This window comes from Haliotis rubra, unplaced genomic scaffold (assembly GCF_003918875.1).
Source record: "Haliotis rubra isolate DU_JTF1 unplaced genomic scaffold, ASM391887v1 Scf32, whole genome shotgun sequence".
NCBI lineage: Eukaryota > Metazoa > Mollusca > Gastropoda > Lepetellida > Haliotidae > Haliotis > Haliotis rubra.
Window position 1 is genome coordinate 2,376,300 of NW_025766991.1, and position 14,190 is coordinate 2,390,489.

General features: G+C 39.7%; 1 protein-coding gene across 1 annotated transcript in view; it reads left to right on the forward strand.

Annotated features, from left to right (window-relative positions):
- LOC124283744 overlaps positions 1-14,190 on the forward strand; it is a 116,145-nt gene that overhangs the window by 41,495 nt on the left and 60,460 nt on the right. The window contains exon 19 of the mRNA XM_046719768.1: positions 2,455-2,536. Coding sequence (XP_046575724.1) covers positions 2,455-2,536 — 82 coding nt within the window. The remainder of the gene's footprint in view (positions 1-2,454; positions 2,537-14,190) is intronic.

Genomic DNA, 14,190 nt, shown 5'->3' on the forward strand with positions numbered 1-14,190 from the left:
CAAGACCATAGATAACCCTTAACTTAAAGGTTGTACAGACTTTGCCAAATTTTGCGAAATCTGCAACTTTAGCTTCTTGTCCGAAGCAATGAACTTGTTATAATCTAGCATCATGATTTCATAACGTGGTGTGTGAAGCCCATTTCTGGTGTCCCCTGCCATGATATTGCTGGAATATTGCTAAAAGCAGCATAAACCATGCTCACTCACTCACTCAAACAATAAACTCACTCACTCACTCACTCACTCACTCACTCACTCACTCACTCACTCACTCACTCACTCACTCACTCACTCACTCACTCACTCACTCACTCACTCACTCACTCACTAAATCACTCACTCACTAAATCACTCACTCACTAAATCACTCACCTCTGTGGTGTAGTGGTTAGAGTGTCATCCCTCGGAGATCATCACGATAAATCGGTCGCCATACCAAGAGACATTAAAAATATGGTACTTGTTGGTCCCTGCCTGGCACTCGGCATTAATGGGTACAACAAGGACTGGTCGGCTCGGAGTCAGTATAATGTGTCTGAGTGGGGTATTCATGCTTCACTGCGGCATGCTATCTCAGTGAGCTAGCACTATAAAACCAGCTTAAGTCTGGGCTAGTACAAGCAACCCATTTTGACTGAAAAGATGAAAATCTTTGGGATAGCCCAAAAAAGGGTGGCCAGGAAAATATCTCTCCAGCATCAATATTTTGAAAAATATATCGTTTTTTTCGCTTTCAATTCAAATCTTTCTACATTAGGCCTAGGACTTATCAGTCACCCACTGTACTTTAATATGGTATGCAACATAGCATTTAAGTGTTCTTACAATGATATCTCTTAAATATTTGATGATGATCTTAAACTGTAAACTTTCAAATCTTGTTGTTGAAGTCTAACTTCGTAACTCTACCAGCTATGTACCATTCATGCATGTCGTTTGAGCATTATTCACACTTTAAATCAAACCCACGAGGAACAAACCGAAAATGACCTGAAAGATTCACATGAATCCGATAACAGAAACCAGCTGTTCAGGAGAGGAGCTTGCGATCACACCTTTAATTCAATCATAGTCACCCATCCTTTCCCCTCGTCTTGTGTTAAATTCAATAAGGAAGGCAAAACCTACTTTCCTCTGGCAAGCAACACTTATCTCAGTGATTCATACATTAGGGATAAACGGCTTCCATTGAATATGTTGGATGAGACGGACTCAGTCTGAGAATTCTGACATGTTGAGGTGAGGGAGGGGAACTTCTTTTTGTGACTGGATGCTTAAATAACCCCTTTACGTGTTTTAAACAGTTTATAGGATGGGATGTTGTGTGATAGTACTTTTGCTATTTCAGGTGAATAAATACATGGTAATATTAAGAGAAAAAGTTTCAACTAAAACTAATATAGAGGAACACATGTGCCTGCTTGGTTTACTGAGGGAAAACTGTGTGAAAATCATTCATCAAAATATTCAGGTGTTGTGCGTAGCTGAATAATTATTTGAAAGGGTTTATTTTTTACTTTCAAGGTGAGTAGTTTTAATGAGTGTCTTTTTTTCTGCTAAAGCTGTATCTGATTTGAGTTGAAAAGTATACCGTATAGGTAAATGTGATATCCCTGGAAGTATTTTCATACTTGAGGATTTTTTGTCGTAGACATCATTAGACTGAAATACTTTAATTAAACTGAATCGTGGGGCATGAGGTGGGTTTGACACTGCTTCCAACCTTCCAATTACAATGGGGGCAATGAATGCTCAGAATAAAACCTGAGTGATAGAACCAACGCTTAACCTTGAGGCTATCCTAAAAAGTGTTAAGAAATGGCTGAAAATTATTTCATTGAACCAGTTCATCAACCAAACACTAAAACACCCACCCACCCAGTCACACCCAGTCATACCCAGTCACATCCAGTCACGTCCAGTCACACCTAGTCACAACCAGTCACACCTAGTCAAATCCAGTCACACCTAGTCACATCCAGTCACAACCAGTCACATCCAGTCACACCCAGTCACATCCAGTCACCGCCTCCGTGGTGTAGTGGTTAGAGCGTCCGCCTGGAGAGTGGAAGGTCGCGGGTTCGATCCCCGATCGTGTCATACCAAAAACGTTAAAATATGGTACTTGTTGGTCCCTGCCTGGCACTCGGCATTAATGGGTACAACAAGGACTGGTCAGCTCGGAGTCAGTATAATGTGTCTGAGTGGGGTATTCATGCTTCACTGCGGCATGGTATCTCAGTGGGTAGCACTATAAAACCAGCTTAAGTCTGGCCTAGTACAAGCAGCCGCACATACACATACACACACATGCACATCGTCATATGAGCGAAATATTCTCAAGCACGACGTTAAACCCAATTTCACCTCACCTCACACCCAATAAACTCACTAACCTCAACCTTGACCTACTATCCAGAGCTGCACCTGTATGTGTGATGTATGTTTCAGATGTGTGAAGAAGACCAACATCATGACCGGCCAGACAGTGATGAAGTTCCAGTCCATCCATTCTCAGATTGTTTCCTTGGTGGTGAGTGTGTGTTCAATGGCAATTGTCAAGCTATACTAGCTGTGTTTAGTAGACGAGGTAAACTGGATGTCTTTAGTGTGAAACAGCTTGCTATACTAGATGCATTCAGCGTGAAATGTCAGGGTATTTTTAAATGTGTTTACTGACAAATGACAAGCTTTACCAGGTTTGTTTTGTGTGAAATCTCAAGCTCTTCCTGGTGTGTTTAGCATGAAATCTTAATCTTACTAGTTGCATTAATTGTCAAGTGTCAGATAATATTCAGTGAGAAGTGGCTCCACTATTAAAATATTTGCCTATCACACCAAAAGTCCTTGGTTTGATTCTTCACAAAGATTGGTTCTCTATAAGAGGATGTGTTAATCCTCTAGCTTGGGTTTCACAGAGTGATAGTTCGTGGGCATTATCAGCCATTATAGCTAAAATACATGGAATTATCATGAAACTGCCCTCCCATTATCAGAAATTTGCGGGCCTCTGCAAATGATATTGGACCGCTCAACCTTAACGACGGGCCACTATCAGTTCTGTTGTCAAGTGACATCATAGTGGGTGCGTGGGCTTACGGTTCATTTCGACATTAATTGGCTTTCGACTGGCAGATATTCTGGGTCAAACAAGTCAAAACAACCCGAATTCCCGCTTTAAATAGCGGTAATATTGGCTTTCTTGTTCGTCCTACCTTAACAATTGCACTATTAGGGCTGTTGATGGACCAAAACCGAACACTGACAGAGTTTGACATGTTGCAGGCTATGGTCTTGTCAAAGGCCAAGGTCGAATATCGTCACTTTCTGTTGTGACGTCACTTGAATTGTTCGATGACGTAATTGCATTCGGGCAGTCAACCCCATCAGAAGTTGATTTGGGTAAACTTACAGTCAAATTCCTTCATTGTTTCCTTTTTCTTTTCAACACAAATTCCATGTATTTTAGCAATAATAACGGTAATGCTATTTTTGAGGGCATTATCATTTGCAGAAGCCTTATACAAATAGCAGTGCAGCATGGCACACCATCACCATCTTTAGACTTCCTATCATGGGTTTGAGTCCCAGATTTCCCATATTAACTTCCTCACTCTGTCAGCACCAGAAGTTGCACCAAGTGAGTGATCTGCATCACTGAAATGGGCATAATACAGGCATTGTTCTTTCAGTTATTTTTGTCCTTTATTGCAACCCTCAGCAATTTTCAAGCTAGTGGTCCGTAAATAAAGTCTGGACCAGAAAATCCACTGATTGACATTATGTTCATCAATCTACGCAATTGGGATACGATGACATGTGTCAACCAAGTCAGAGGGCCAGATTCCGTTATTCGCCTCTTACGACAAGCATGGGTTGCTGAAGACCAATTCTAACCTGAATCTTCATGGGTTGCATTTTATGAAAAAATGTAATGATACATGTGATGTTTCCTTGTGGAAGTTACATAGGCATATACCAGTGGTGTATCGTTTGGGTCCCATGAATGGATGGAACATAAAGCTAAATGTATTTTACCTGAAACCAATAATGTATCCTTTGTTAGCGTTCTTTAAATATTAGTTTGGCAGTGTAAATTTCTTCAGTGTTTGGAGGGCAGAGATGGTCTAAAATGCTGCAATTTGCTTTGCAGAGTTATATCCCTTAGGCAGCCGGAAACCAACGATTGTATGTTCAAATAGCAGATTTGCCATGATTAATTATTTACGACTGTCAGCACCATGCCCACGCTCATGGGTTTCTCGGAAATGGTAAACATCTAAGAACCGGCATCGTTTGGAGTTTTCAGTACCAGATTTGTAATGATTAATGTTTTAGGTGTGTCATCACCCTGCCCATGCTCATAGTCGGCACTGAAGTCGTAAACATCTGAGACTTGCATCGTTTTGGGCTTCCCCCAACATCAGAGCTGACATCCATTAATATTAATAATAATAATAATAATTCATTTATATAGCGCCGAGTATCCATCTGTCTAGTTGCTCACTGGATGCTGAATCACATTATTACCCTGGGTAACCTAGGCTGTATGTGAGGTGCTAGAAGGTTAATAGTCACATGACTTATCCCACCGGGTACCCATTTTTTACTGGGTGAACAGAGACAATTTTGAATAAACTCGCTTGCCTAAGGTGAGACCACATGTGTCACATATGCTTCTTTGTGGGGCAGGACTGAATTTCTAGAAACTCTCAGGCTGCCAATCATGGTCACCCATCCAAGGACTCTCTGTGCTCAATGCTGCTTAACTTCAACTGATTTGTGACCTGAGGTCTATGCACAGGACCATACACCATCACAAAAAGTTAATATTACTTGCATACCATAGAAAGTGGTGTTTGACCAAGTATCTTGACAAAGGGAATTCTTGTGGCTCACTTCTTGTGTCTATTACATGCCAACATAAATGGTTTCATTTTGGAAATGAAGTATGTTTGATTAATACTTGTTTTATGCGGTTATACAGTTTTTACAGTTGGCAAAACAAGCAAATGGATGTAATGGTTTTCACAGAACCCTGATGGGTTATCAAAGGGGGCATCATATGTACAGGTGGAATCTGGAGCAAAATACAGGTGTTATTTATCTCTGTAAAGGAAAATAGTTTGGTTAGCATATCCAGCTTGATAATTTTTCCTTTCAAATTGTTTTGTGAGAGTGATATCATACTTTAACTATGACATCATCTTTTGCGCAGCTTGTTAGATAATTGAAATGAACTGCAGTAAACCAACATGCTTGACCAAAACTGATGGTTTTTGATCAGTGTTCCCCCAAGTGTTAACTGTTTACACTATTTAATCTACACCATGTAATTCATGTCAAAACTCACTTGAACTAGGCTTGGCATTTGTATGTTTGCCAATAAATGATAACCTGTAGGCTGTCAGTAAAATTCATGTTTCATATCTGTATATTTACTTGCATGATAAATCATTTACTTCTTACTGGCATGGCTAGCGTCATGTTGAGTCTGTGGGCTCACTGGGGCATCATTCAGACGGATGTTTACCTGGCAATTGGCAAAACCAAGGGGCATAGATAATGAGATAATACCTAGGAAGCACTTTCCCAGGAGGGGGTAGAGCTGGGGCTGATGGGAAGATTCTGGATAATGTGATGTGACAATGGGCGCACCTTCTTAGGTGTAGGTATGGACAGATGTAGGGCAGGGAAGGGTGTGAATGAGATGTGACAATGGGTGCACCTTCTTAGGTGTGGGTATGGACAGATGTAGGGCTGGGAAGGGTGTGAATGAGATGTGACAATGGGTGAGGTATGGACAGATGTAGGGCTGGGAAGGATGTGAATGAGATGTGACAATGGGTGCACCTTCTTAGGTGTGGGTATGGACAGATGTAGGGCTGCAGGAAAGGGTGTGAATGAGATGTGACAATGGGTGCACCTTCCTGGGTGTGGGTATGGACAGATGTAGGGCTGGGAAGGGTGTGAATGAGATGTGACAATGGGTGCACCTTCCTGGGTGTGGGTATGGACAGATGTAGGGCTGGGAAGGGTGTGAATGAGATGTGACAATGGGTGCACCTTCCTGGGTGTGGGTATGGACAGATGTAGGGCTGGGAAGGGTGTGAATGAGATGTGACAATGGGTGCACCTTCCTGGGTGTGGGTATGGACAGATGTAGGGCAGGGAAGGGTGTGAATGAGATGTGACAATGGGTGCACCTTCCTGGGTGTGGGTATAGACAGATGTAGGGCAGGGAAGGGGGTGTGAATGAGATGTGACAATGGGTGCACCTTCCTGGGTGTGGGTATAGACAGATGTAGGGCAGGGAAGGGTGTGAATGAGATGTGACAATGGGTGCACCTTCCTGGGTGTGGGTATGGACAGATGTAGGGCTGGGAAGGGTGTGAATGAGATGTGACAATGGGTGCACCTTCCTGGGTGTGGGTACGGACAGATATGGACAGATGTAGGGCTGGGAAGGCTGGGAAGGGTGTGAATGAGATGTGACAATGGGTGCACCTTCCTGGGGTGTGGGTATGGACAGATGTAGGGCTGGGAAGGGGTGTGAATGAGATATGACAATGGGTGCACCTTCCTGGGTGTGGGTATAGACAGATGTAGGGCTGGGAATGGGGCACCTTCCTGGGGTGTGGTACAGGACAGATGTAGGGCTGGGTAAGGGCTGTGGTGGGGAATGTAATTATTGTGAAATTGTCAATTTGGTTACTCAAAGTAACCCCCTGTGGCAATAACCTTATAAAAATATTCACTTGATCAGCTTTTCAGATCAGTTTTGATGCTATTTCTGACTAATTTGTTCAAAATCAAGTTTTACATTATTTAATAAAATCCAATGCAAAATTCAATGTAAGAGCCAAAGTAATAATGCTTTTCTTTCTCCATCCTATCTGTCATGGGCACCTTGTTGAGAAGCCCATTACCTGGTTGTGATGTCCGTGAAATGCCATGAGCTTGGCATTGTATTGGATTGAGTGTCAAGTAAAAACATGACTAAGGTTAGTTATAAATTCACTTAGGGTTTTATTTCATGAGAAAAGGATGTGGCAATCCGCTATCTACTTTCAACAATGGATGTCGCACCTGGTTGGATAATGCCATGTGTCTCTGTCAGTGTACTACCGGCATGTTTAATGTGTGCTGGTTGTTGGTCTGTAGTACCAGTGGGAATGTCCACACATTGTTCAGGTGAAAGTTGGATAGATTTTTTATTCAGTTGGATCTGCTGTCCGCAGAGTAGCAGAAGTTTGTCTTACGAAGTTGTTTAGTTTGCCATGCTGAAAAATAATTGTTCCACTTGGACTTTTGGAGAATAAAGCACTAACCTACAAAATGTCCTGTTTAAGAAATAAAACCACATCCCCTCTCACCCAATATTAAATCTTAGGAGTTTGTGCCTTATGAATGTGCCAGTGCAGAATCTCTTTCTGGAACAGTCTGTGTAGAATAAATTAAGAAATAGACTCAAATCAAGACTTCAATCCATGAAGGATTCTCAAGTCTAGATTAACGTAGCTCTGAAATTAAGCAATGTTCTGGGCTCCATTTGGCTTGTATTTTGTATTTGGTAGATGTATGTTTTTAAATAGGATAACTTTATTTCTTGGACTGAATTTTTGTCCAGCACAGAGATTTGATCACATGATGCGTGGTCGCTGATGGCGTCGGAATCTTTAGCCCTGTCAGTAATTTGTAAATAACACCACATGGACACATATTAACTACCAGGACAAGTTTTCATGATGTCAGGACCAAGTTCAGATTTAAAGAAGCTGGAACAAGCATATTATTCACATGACTGAATAACCCATGAGCATCTCTTTTGATAATGCTCCTGTCAAATGTGTTTCTAATAGTTTTTGTTGATTAATTCACCAAGAACAAAACACATCTAAAACTTCGTACTTCTAGATGCAAGTGTTGAGATATGATGGGTCATCTTTTCATGATTGTCTACGGAATTACTTCGAGCAGCAAGGTATTACCCCGAGCTGATTCCCTCTGATGAAACAACATCCCTTGTTGATGCTGTTATTTCAATTATCCTTATCTTCGACTACTATCTTCATCTTATGACCACTATTACAGAAGTCCAAGCATTGATAGCGTCTGAATTACCCTTATCGGTCTCCCATCAGGTGTATTGACGTGGGCAATCAATAAATTGTGGCAGATTTACAGATATCACTGTTTCATGTTTGCGGCACATCTCCGTGCTGGGGTGACTCACAAATTGCCTTCTACATTACAGTCTACCGTTCCTCTTGAGTCATGGTTTATTCTATGCAATAAGAATTGACAGAACACAAAGGTCAGATTCCTCGTATGGCTTTGTACATGATGGAGTTGGTCTAGGAAAGTACATAAAATGGTTCTAGTCAGTGAACAGGGCAGAAATTCATTTTTTAGTCCGTGATTTCGTTGGGATTTTTATGGCTGATCAAAGTATGAGTTACATTTTTTTATGTTGAAGGTCTTTTACTGATGACTGATAAGGAGGCCTTTGAGAGTTGGGTATTTTTGTTATTCTTCATGCCTCCTTACTTTGGTATATATCAACTTCTGCCTTTTCTCTGGAATGAACTCAGCTTTTAACTGATGACAGATAAGACGACCTCAGAAAGTCAGACATTTTATCTGTGATTCAGACTAACTTTATCTTTGGTACAAATTGACTTTATGATTGTTTTCAATTTCCGTCTCGGAATGCACAGTTTCTGAATCAATATGAAGAGTGAAGTATGGTCTTTTAATGTCAGTTAGAGCAAGGACAGCAAGTAGTATATTACCTCAAAGTTTGAAAGGTGCTGCTCAACAGAGTTGCTTCAGGTTTGTAGTGGTGTCTGATATGTCAGAACTTTTGGTAGCCTAGTCCAGTGATCCAAGGTGCAAAATTTCCTCTTCAGAGTTGTCTCTCTTAGCTGTGCCTGGATGAGCTTGTAGGGTGTACTCCCGGCTTCCCAACATTTGGAAACTTAAGGAAACAGAGGGATTACAGGATGAAGAACTGTGGGTCACACTCACTTTTATTTTAGGGGTGACAGGTTGGATAAGGTGACTTAAACATAACAAAACGGAGTGGACTGTTAAGTAGTTGTTTATTACATCTCTGACAATGTATCATCATTCAACATCTATCACATCAAACATCTCATCACATCATCAAACATAATGTATCATCAACATCATCAAACATAATGTATCATCATTCAACATCTATCACATCAAACATAATGTATCATCATTCAACATCTATCACATCAAACATAATGTATCATCATTCAACATCTATCACATCATTCAACATAATGTATCATCATTCAACATCTATCACATCAAACATAATGTATCATCATTCAACATCTATCACATCAAACATAATGTATCATCATTCAACATCTATCACATCAAACACAATGTATCATCATTCAACATCTATCACATCAAACATAATGTATCATCATTCAACATCTATCACATCAAACATAATGTATCATCATTCAACATCTATCACATCAAACATAATGTATCATCATTCAACATCTATCACATCAAACATAACAAAGCGAATTCGACTGTTAAGTGGACTGTTAAGTGGTTGTTTATTACATCTCTGACAATGTATCATCATTCAACATCTATCACATCAAACATAACAAAGCGGAGTGGACTGTTAAGTGGTTGTTTATTACATCTCTGACAATGTATCATCATTCAACATCTATCACATCAAACATAACAAACGGAGTCGACTGTTAAGTGGTTGTTTATTACATCTCTGACAATGTATCATCATTCAACATCTATCACATCAAACATAACAAAGCGAAGTCGACTGTTAAGTGGACTGTTAAGTGGTTGTTTATTACATCTCTGACAATGTATCATCATTCAACATCTATCACATCACACATAACAAAGCGGAATCGACTGTTAAGTGGACTGTTAAGTGGTTGTTTATTACATCTCTTACAATGTATCATCATTCAACATCAATCACATCAAACATAACAAAGCGGAGTCGACTGTTAAGTGGACTGTTAAGTGGTTGTTTATTACATCTCTGACAATGAATCATCATTCAACATCTATCACATCAAACATAACAAAAGCGGAGTCGACTGTTAAGTGGACTGTTAAGTGGTTGTTTATTACATCTCTGACAATGTATCATCATTCAACATCTATCACATCACACATAACAAAACGGAGTCGACTGTTAAGTGGTTGTGTATTACATCTCTGACAATGTATCATCATTCAACATCTATCACATCAAACATAACAAAGCGGAGTCGACTGTTAAGTGGACTGTTAAGTGGTTGTTTATTATATCTCTGACAATGTATCATCATTCAACATCTATCACATCAAACATAACAAAGCGGAGTCGACTGTTAAGTGGACTGTTAAGTGGTTGTTTATTACATCTCTGACAATGTATCATCATTCAACATCAATCACATCAAACATAACAAAACGGAGTTGACTGTTAAGTGGTTGTGTATTACATCTCTCGACAATGCATCATCATTCAACATCAATCACATCAAACATAACAAAACGGAGTCGACTGTTAAAGTGGTTGTGTATTACATCTCTGACAATGCATCATCATTTCAACATCAATCGCATCAAACATAACAAAGCGAATTCGACTGTTAAGTAGTTGTTTATTACATCTCTGACAATGCATCATCATTCAACATCAATCACATCAAACATATCCCATAATTTTATTTCAACCTTTCTTTTGGACATCTAAATCACTGTTATTGGTTTATTTCGGCATGGTCGAAAATAGGACTATTTAACTCTTCTGAAAAAAAGATGCATTTCACCTAAATATGAATGCATTTGAGAATTCCTTTTCGTGATTTGCATAAAGCTGTGTTGTTAAGCTTTCTTGTAAAGTAATACCATCTGACATATCTTTGATAGATATACATCAAGTTTGGTGAACACATTTCAGTTTGACACAAATTAAGCAGTCCAACCTGACACCCCTACCAAGTGTGTGCACATACTAATCCTTCTATTGTTCTATGCCTGGCTGATTTTGTTGTTTTAAGAAATGTTGGGAAACCGGGGGCACCCCGCTTGTAGATGGTTCAAATCCCTAATTCTTGTGTAATCACTGGTTTGTCAGCATCTTTGCTTGTGAGGGTATTACCTCTCTTTATACTTTCCTTGAACTAATCTGCAAGTATGTGATTGATTGCAGCAAGTTAAAACTAGTTGGCACAATCACTCACTCATTTCTTAACTCACTCAATCACTATCCCCCCTCACTCCTTCACTCACTCCCTTTATCGGTCACTCCTTCACTCCCTGTGATGATAGTCACTGGATTGTCTGGTTCAGACTAGATTATTTACAGGCCACTGTCGTGTGGCTGGAATATTGCTGAGTGCTTCATTAAACAAAGATTGAACACTCCATCACTCAACCCCTCAATCCTTCATTCATTTGTTCACTCAGTCCTTCACTCTGATCTTCATTGTCCCCTTTACTCACTCAAGACCAAGTGGAATTGTTTTAATTGATGAACCATAGTGTCTGTGGTAATAGTAATAACCTTTAAGAATTGCATCAAGAAAATTTTACCATGAGGAAAGGTTTAAGGAGAACATTAACTCTGAGGAATTGTTTAAAGAGAGTACTGATACTGGGCAATGGATTAATGAGATTACTGACCCAGAGGAATGGATTAAGCAAAGTATCATAGTATATACAGGGCGTTGACCCTGGCCAGTGGTTTAAGGAGTGGAGCGTTGATGCTTGGCAATGATTTAAGCAGAATATTGATCCTGAGCAGTGGTTTAAGGAAAGTAATGACCATAAGGAATGGTTTATAGAGGGCATTCACCAGCGGCAGAGGTTTAAAGAAAGTGTTTTACCTTGGGCAGTGGTTTAAGGAGAGTATTGACCATGAAGAATGGTTTTTAGAGGGCACTGACCCAGGGCAGAGGCTTCAAGAAAGTAATTGACCATTTGCAGTGGTTTAAGGAGAGTATTGACCATGAAGAATGGTTTATAGAGGGCATTGACCCAGGGCAGAAGCTTCAAGAAAGTAATTGACCATTTGCAGTGGTTTAAGGAGAGTATTCACCATGAAGAATGGTTTATCGAGGGCATTGACCCAGGGCAGAGGCTTTAAGAAAGTAATTGACCATTTGCAGTGGTTTAAGGAGAGTATTCACCATGAAGAATGGTTTATAAAGGGCATTCGCCTGGGCAGTTGATGCTTGGCAATGGTTTAAGGAGAGTATTCACCATGAAGAATGGTTTATCGAGGGCATTGACCCAGGGCAGAGGCTTTAAGAAAGTAATTGATCATTTGCAGTGGTTTAAGGAGAGTATTCACCATGAAGAATGGTTTATGAAGGGCATTCACCTGGGCAGTTGTTGCAGGCATGCGTTGATGCTTAGCAATGGTTTAAGGAGAGTATCAAGCCTGGGCATTGGTTTAATGACAGTTATTAACCATGGTTAAACCATGGTTAGAGGAGAGTAAATGACCCTGAAGAAATGGTTAAATGATAGTAACCGACCATAAGGACTGGATTAAAGGGAGTAGTGTCTATAAAAGTCTCACTATACCAATATCAAAGTTTCTATGAAGCTTTTCATTATAGATTTGTAATATGCTCTGGAATTATATATAGGTAAAGTTTGTGTATGTTCAAGCACTCATGATAGATTTACAATAGAAAATATAATTGGTAAAAGTTTAAGGCTATAAACCAGTAGTCCCTGACCACGTGGACTTGTATGGTTTATGTAAAACCGTGGTTACCGAGGCTGAAGAAAAAAAAAGAAAAAAACAACAACAAAAAAACATGTCAAACTAAAAAAAAAATAATGGGAGTATTGACCGTGGGCAGTAGTTTATGATTGTATTGATCCTAGCAATGGTAAAAAAAAATGACTGATTGTGATGACTGAATGAAAGAGAGTCATTGAGAGAGGAATGGCCTAAAGAGAGTATGGTCACTGATAAATGGTTTAAGTGAGTAAGGACGATAGAGAACATACAATAAGTACAGTAAGTATGTATGCTAGTAATGGTTTAAAGAATGTATAAATCTTGAGGAATGTCTTTAGGATATAACGACCTTGAGAAACATTTCAGGAGAGTACTTGTTTTGTGGAATGTTTAATGGGGAGAACAAGCACTTGGCAATGGTTTAAAGAGGTTGATTTCTACATCTGTTGTTTGCTTTAAAGTGACTAGTAAACCAGTTTAATTATCTAAAGATTATACTAAAATGTAGAAAGAGAAATTTGACCCTTTAAATTGGTTTAAATTGAGTACAGAACAATTTAACTTGTTTAGACAAAAATATATTATACTTTTGGATTGTTTTGAAGATTATAGCAATCTGTAAAAGTTCTGAAGAAAATATTGAATCTGTTAATGTTTAGAAGATTAAGGCTACAGCATGGTCTCTAAGAGGGAAATGTGTAGAAGTTCACAGGGGTGAAATGTGATCTGTTCTGGAGAGAATTAACAATGACCAGGTGAAGAACACTCCATAGTTCTGGGGCCATCTGCTTGGTATCTGATGGCCAGAGACACGGAGAAACATGGAGGAATGATCCAGAGTTGGCAACAAGTCCTCCCTATTGCCAGGCCATATGTGAGTGTGTGTGTTGGTTTACACATATTTCATTGTTGTATACCGTTGAGTGGAGGAGTTGGATGGAAAGTGAATTCTTGCAAGTGCCAGATCTGTCCATGTTGTGTTAAGTGGTTTCAGAGTCTGTTGAGCTCTGCCAGAAACAGAACCTCATGACCCCTCCATGAGGTCACTTGCCGTTTGGCATTCAGAATTTGTGGCAGGGGATTCAATGGTGGTTTTAAAACTGGGTTACTGTCATGACATATACAAGGGGTAGGATACTGGGCTGTTTATCTTGTCTGTACATAATACATGGTACACAAGAATATTGTCACAAGCATGACATAAGGATGTGTTTTATGTAACAACATAGCATGATAAAAGGGCTAACAATGGGTGTTTGTTCTTTGACAAGATTAGTTGACAAGCAAGGATGGGTACTGTCATGACATATACAAGGATGTGTACTGTCATGACAAGATACAAAGATGGGTACTGCCATGACAAGATACAAGAATGGGTACTGTCATGACAAGATACAAGGATGGGTTCTGTC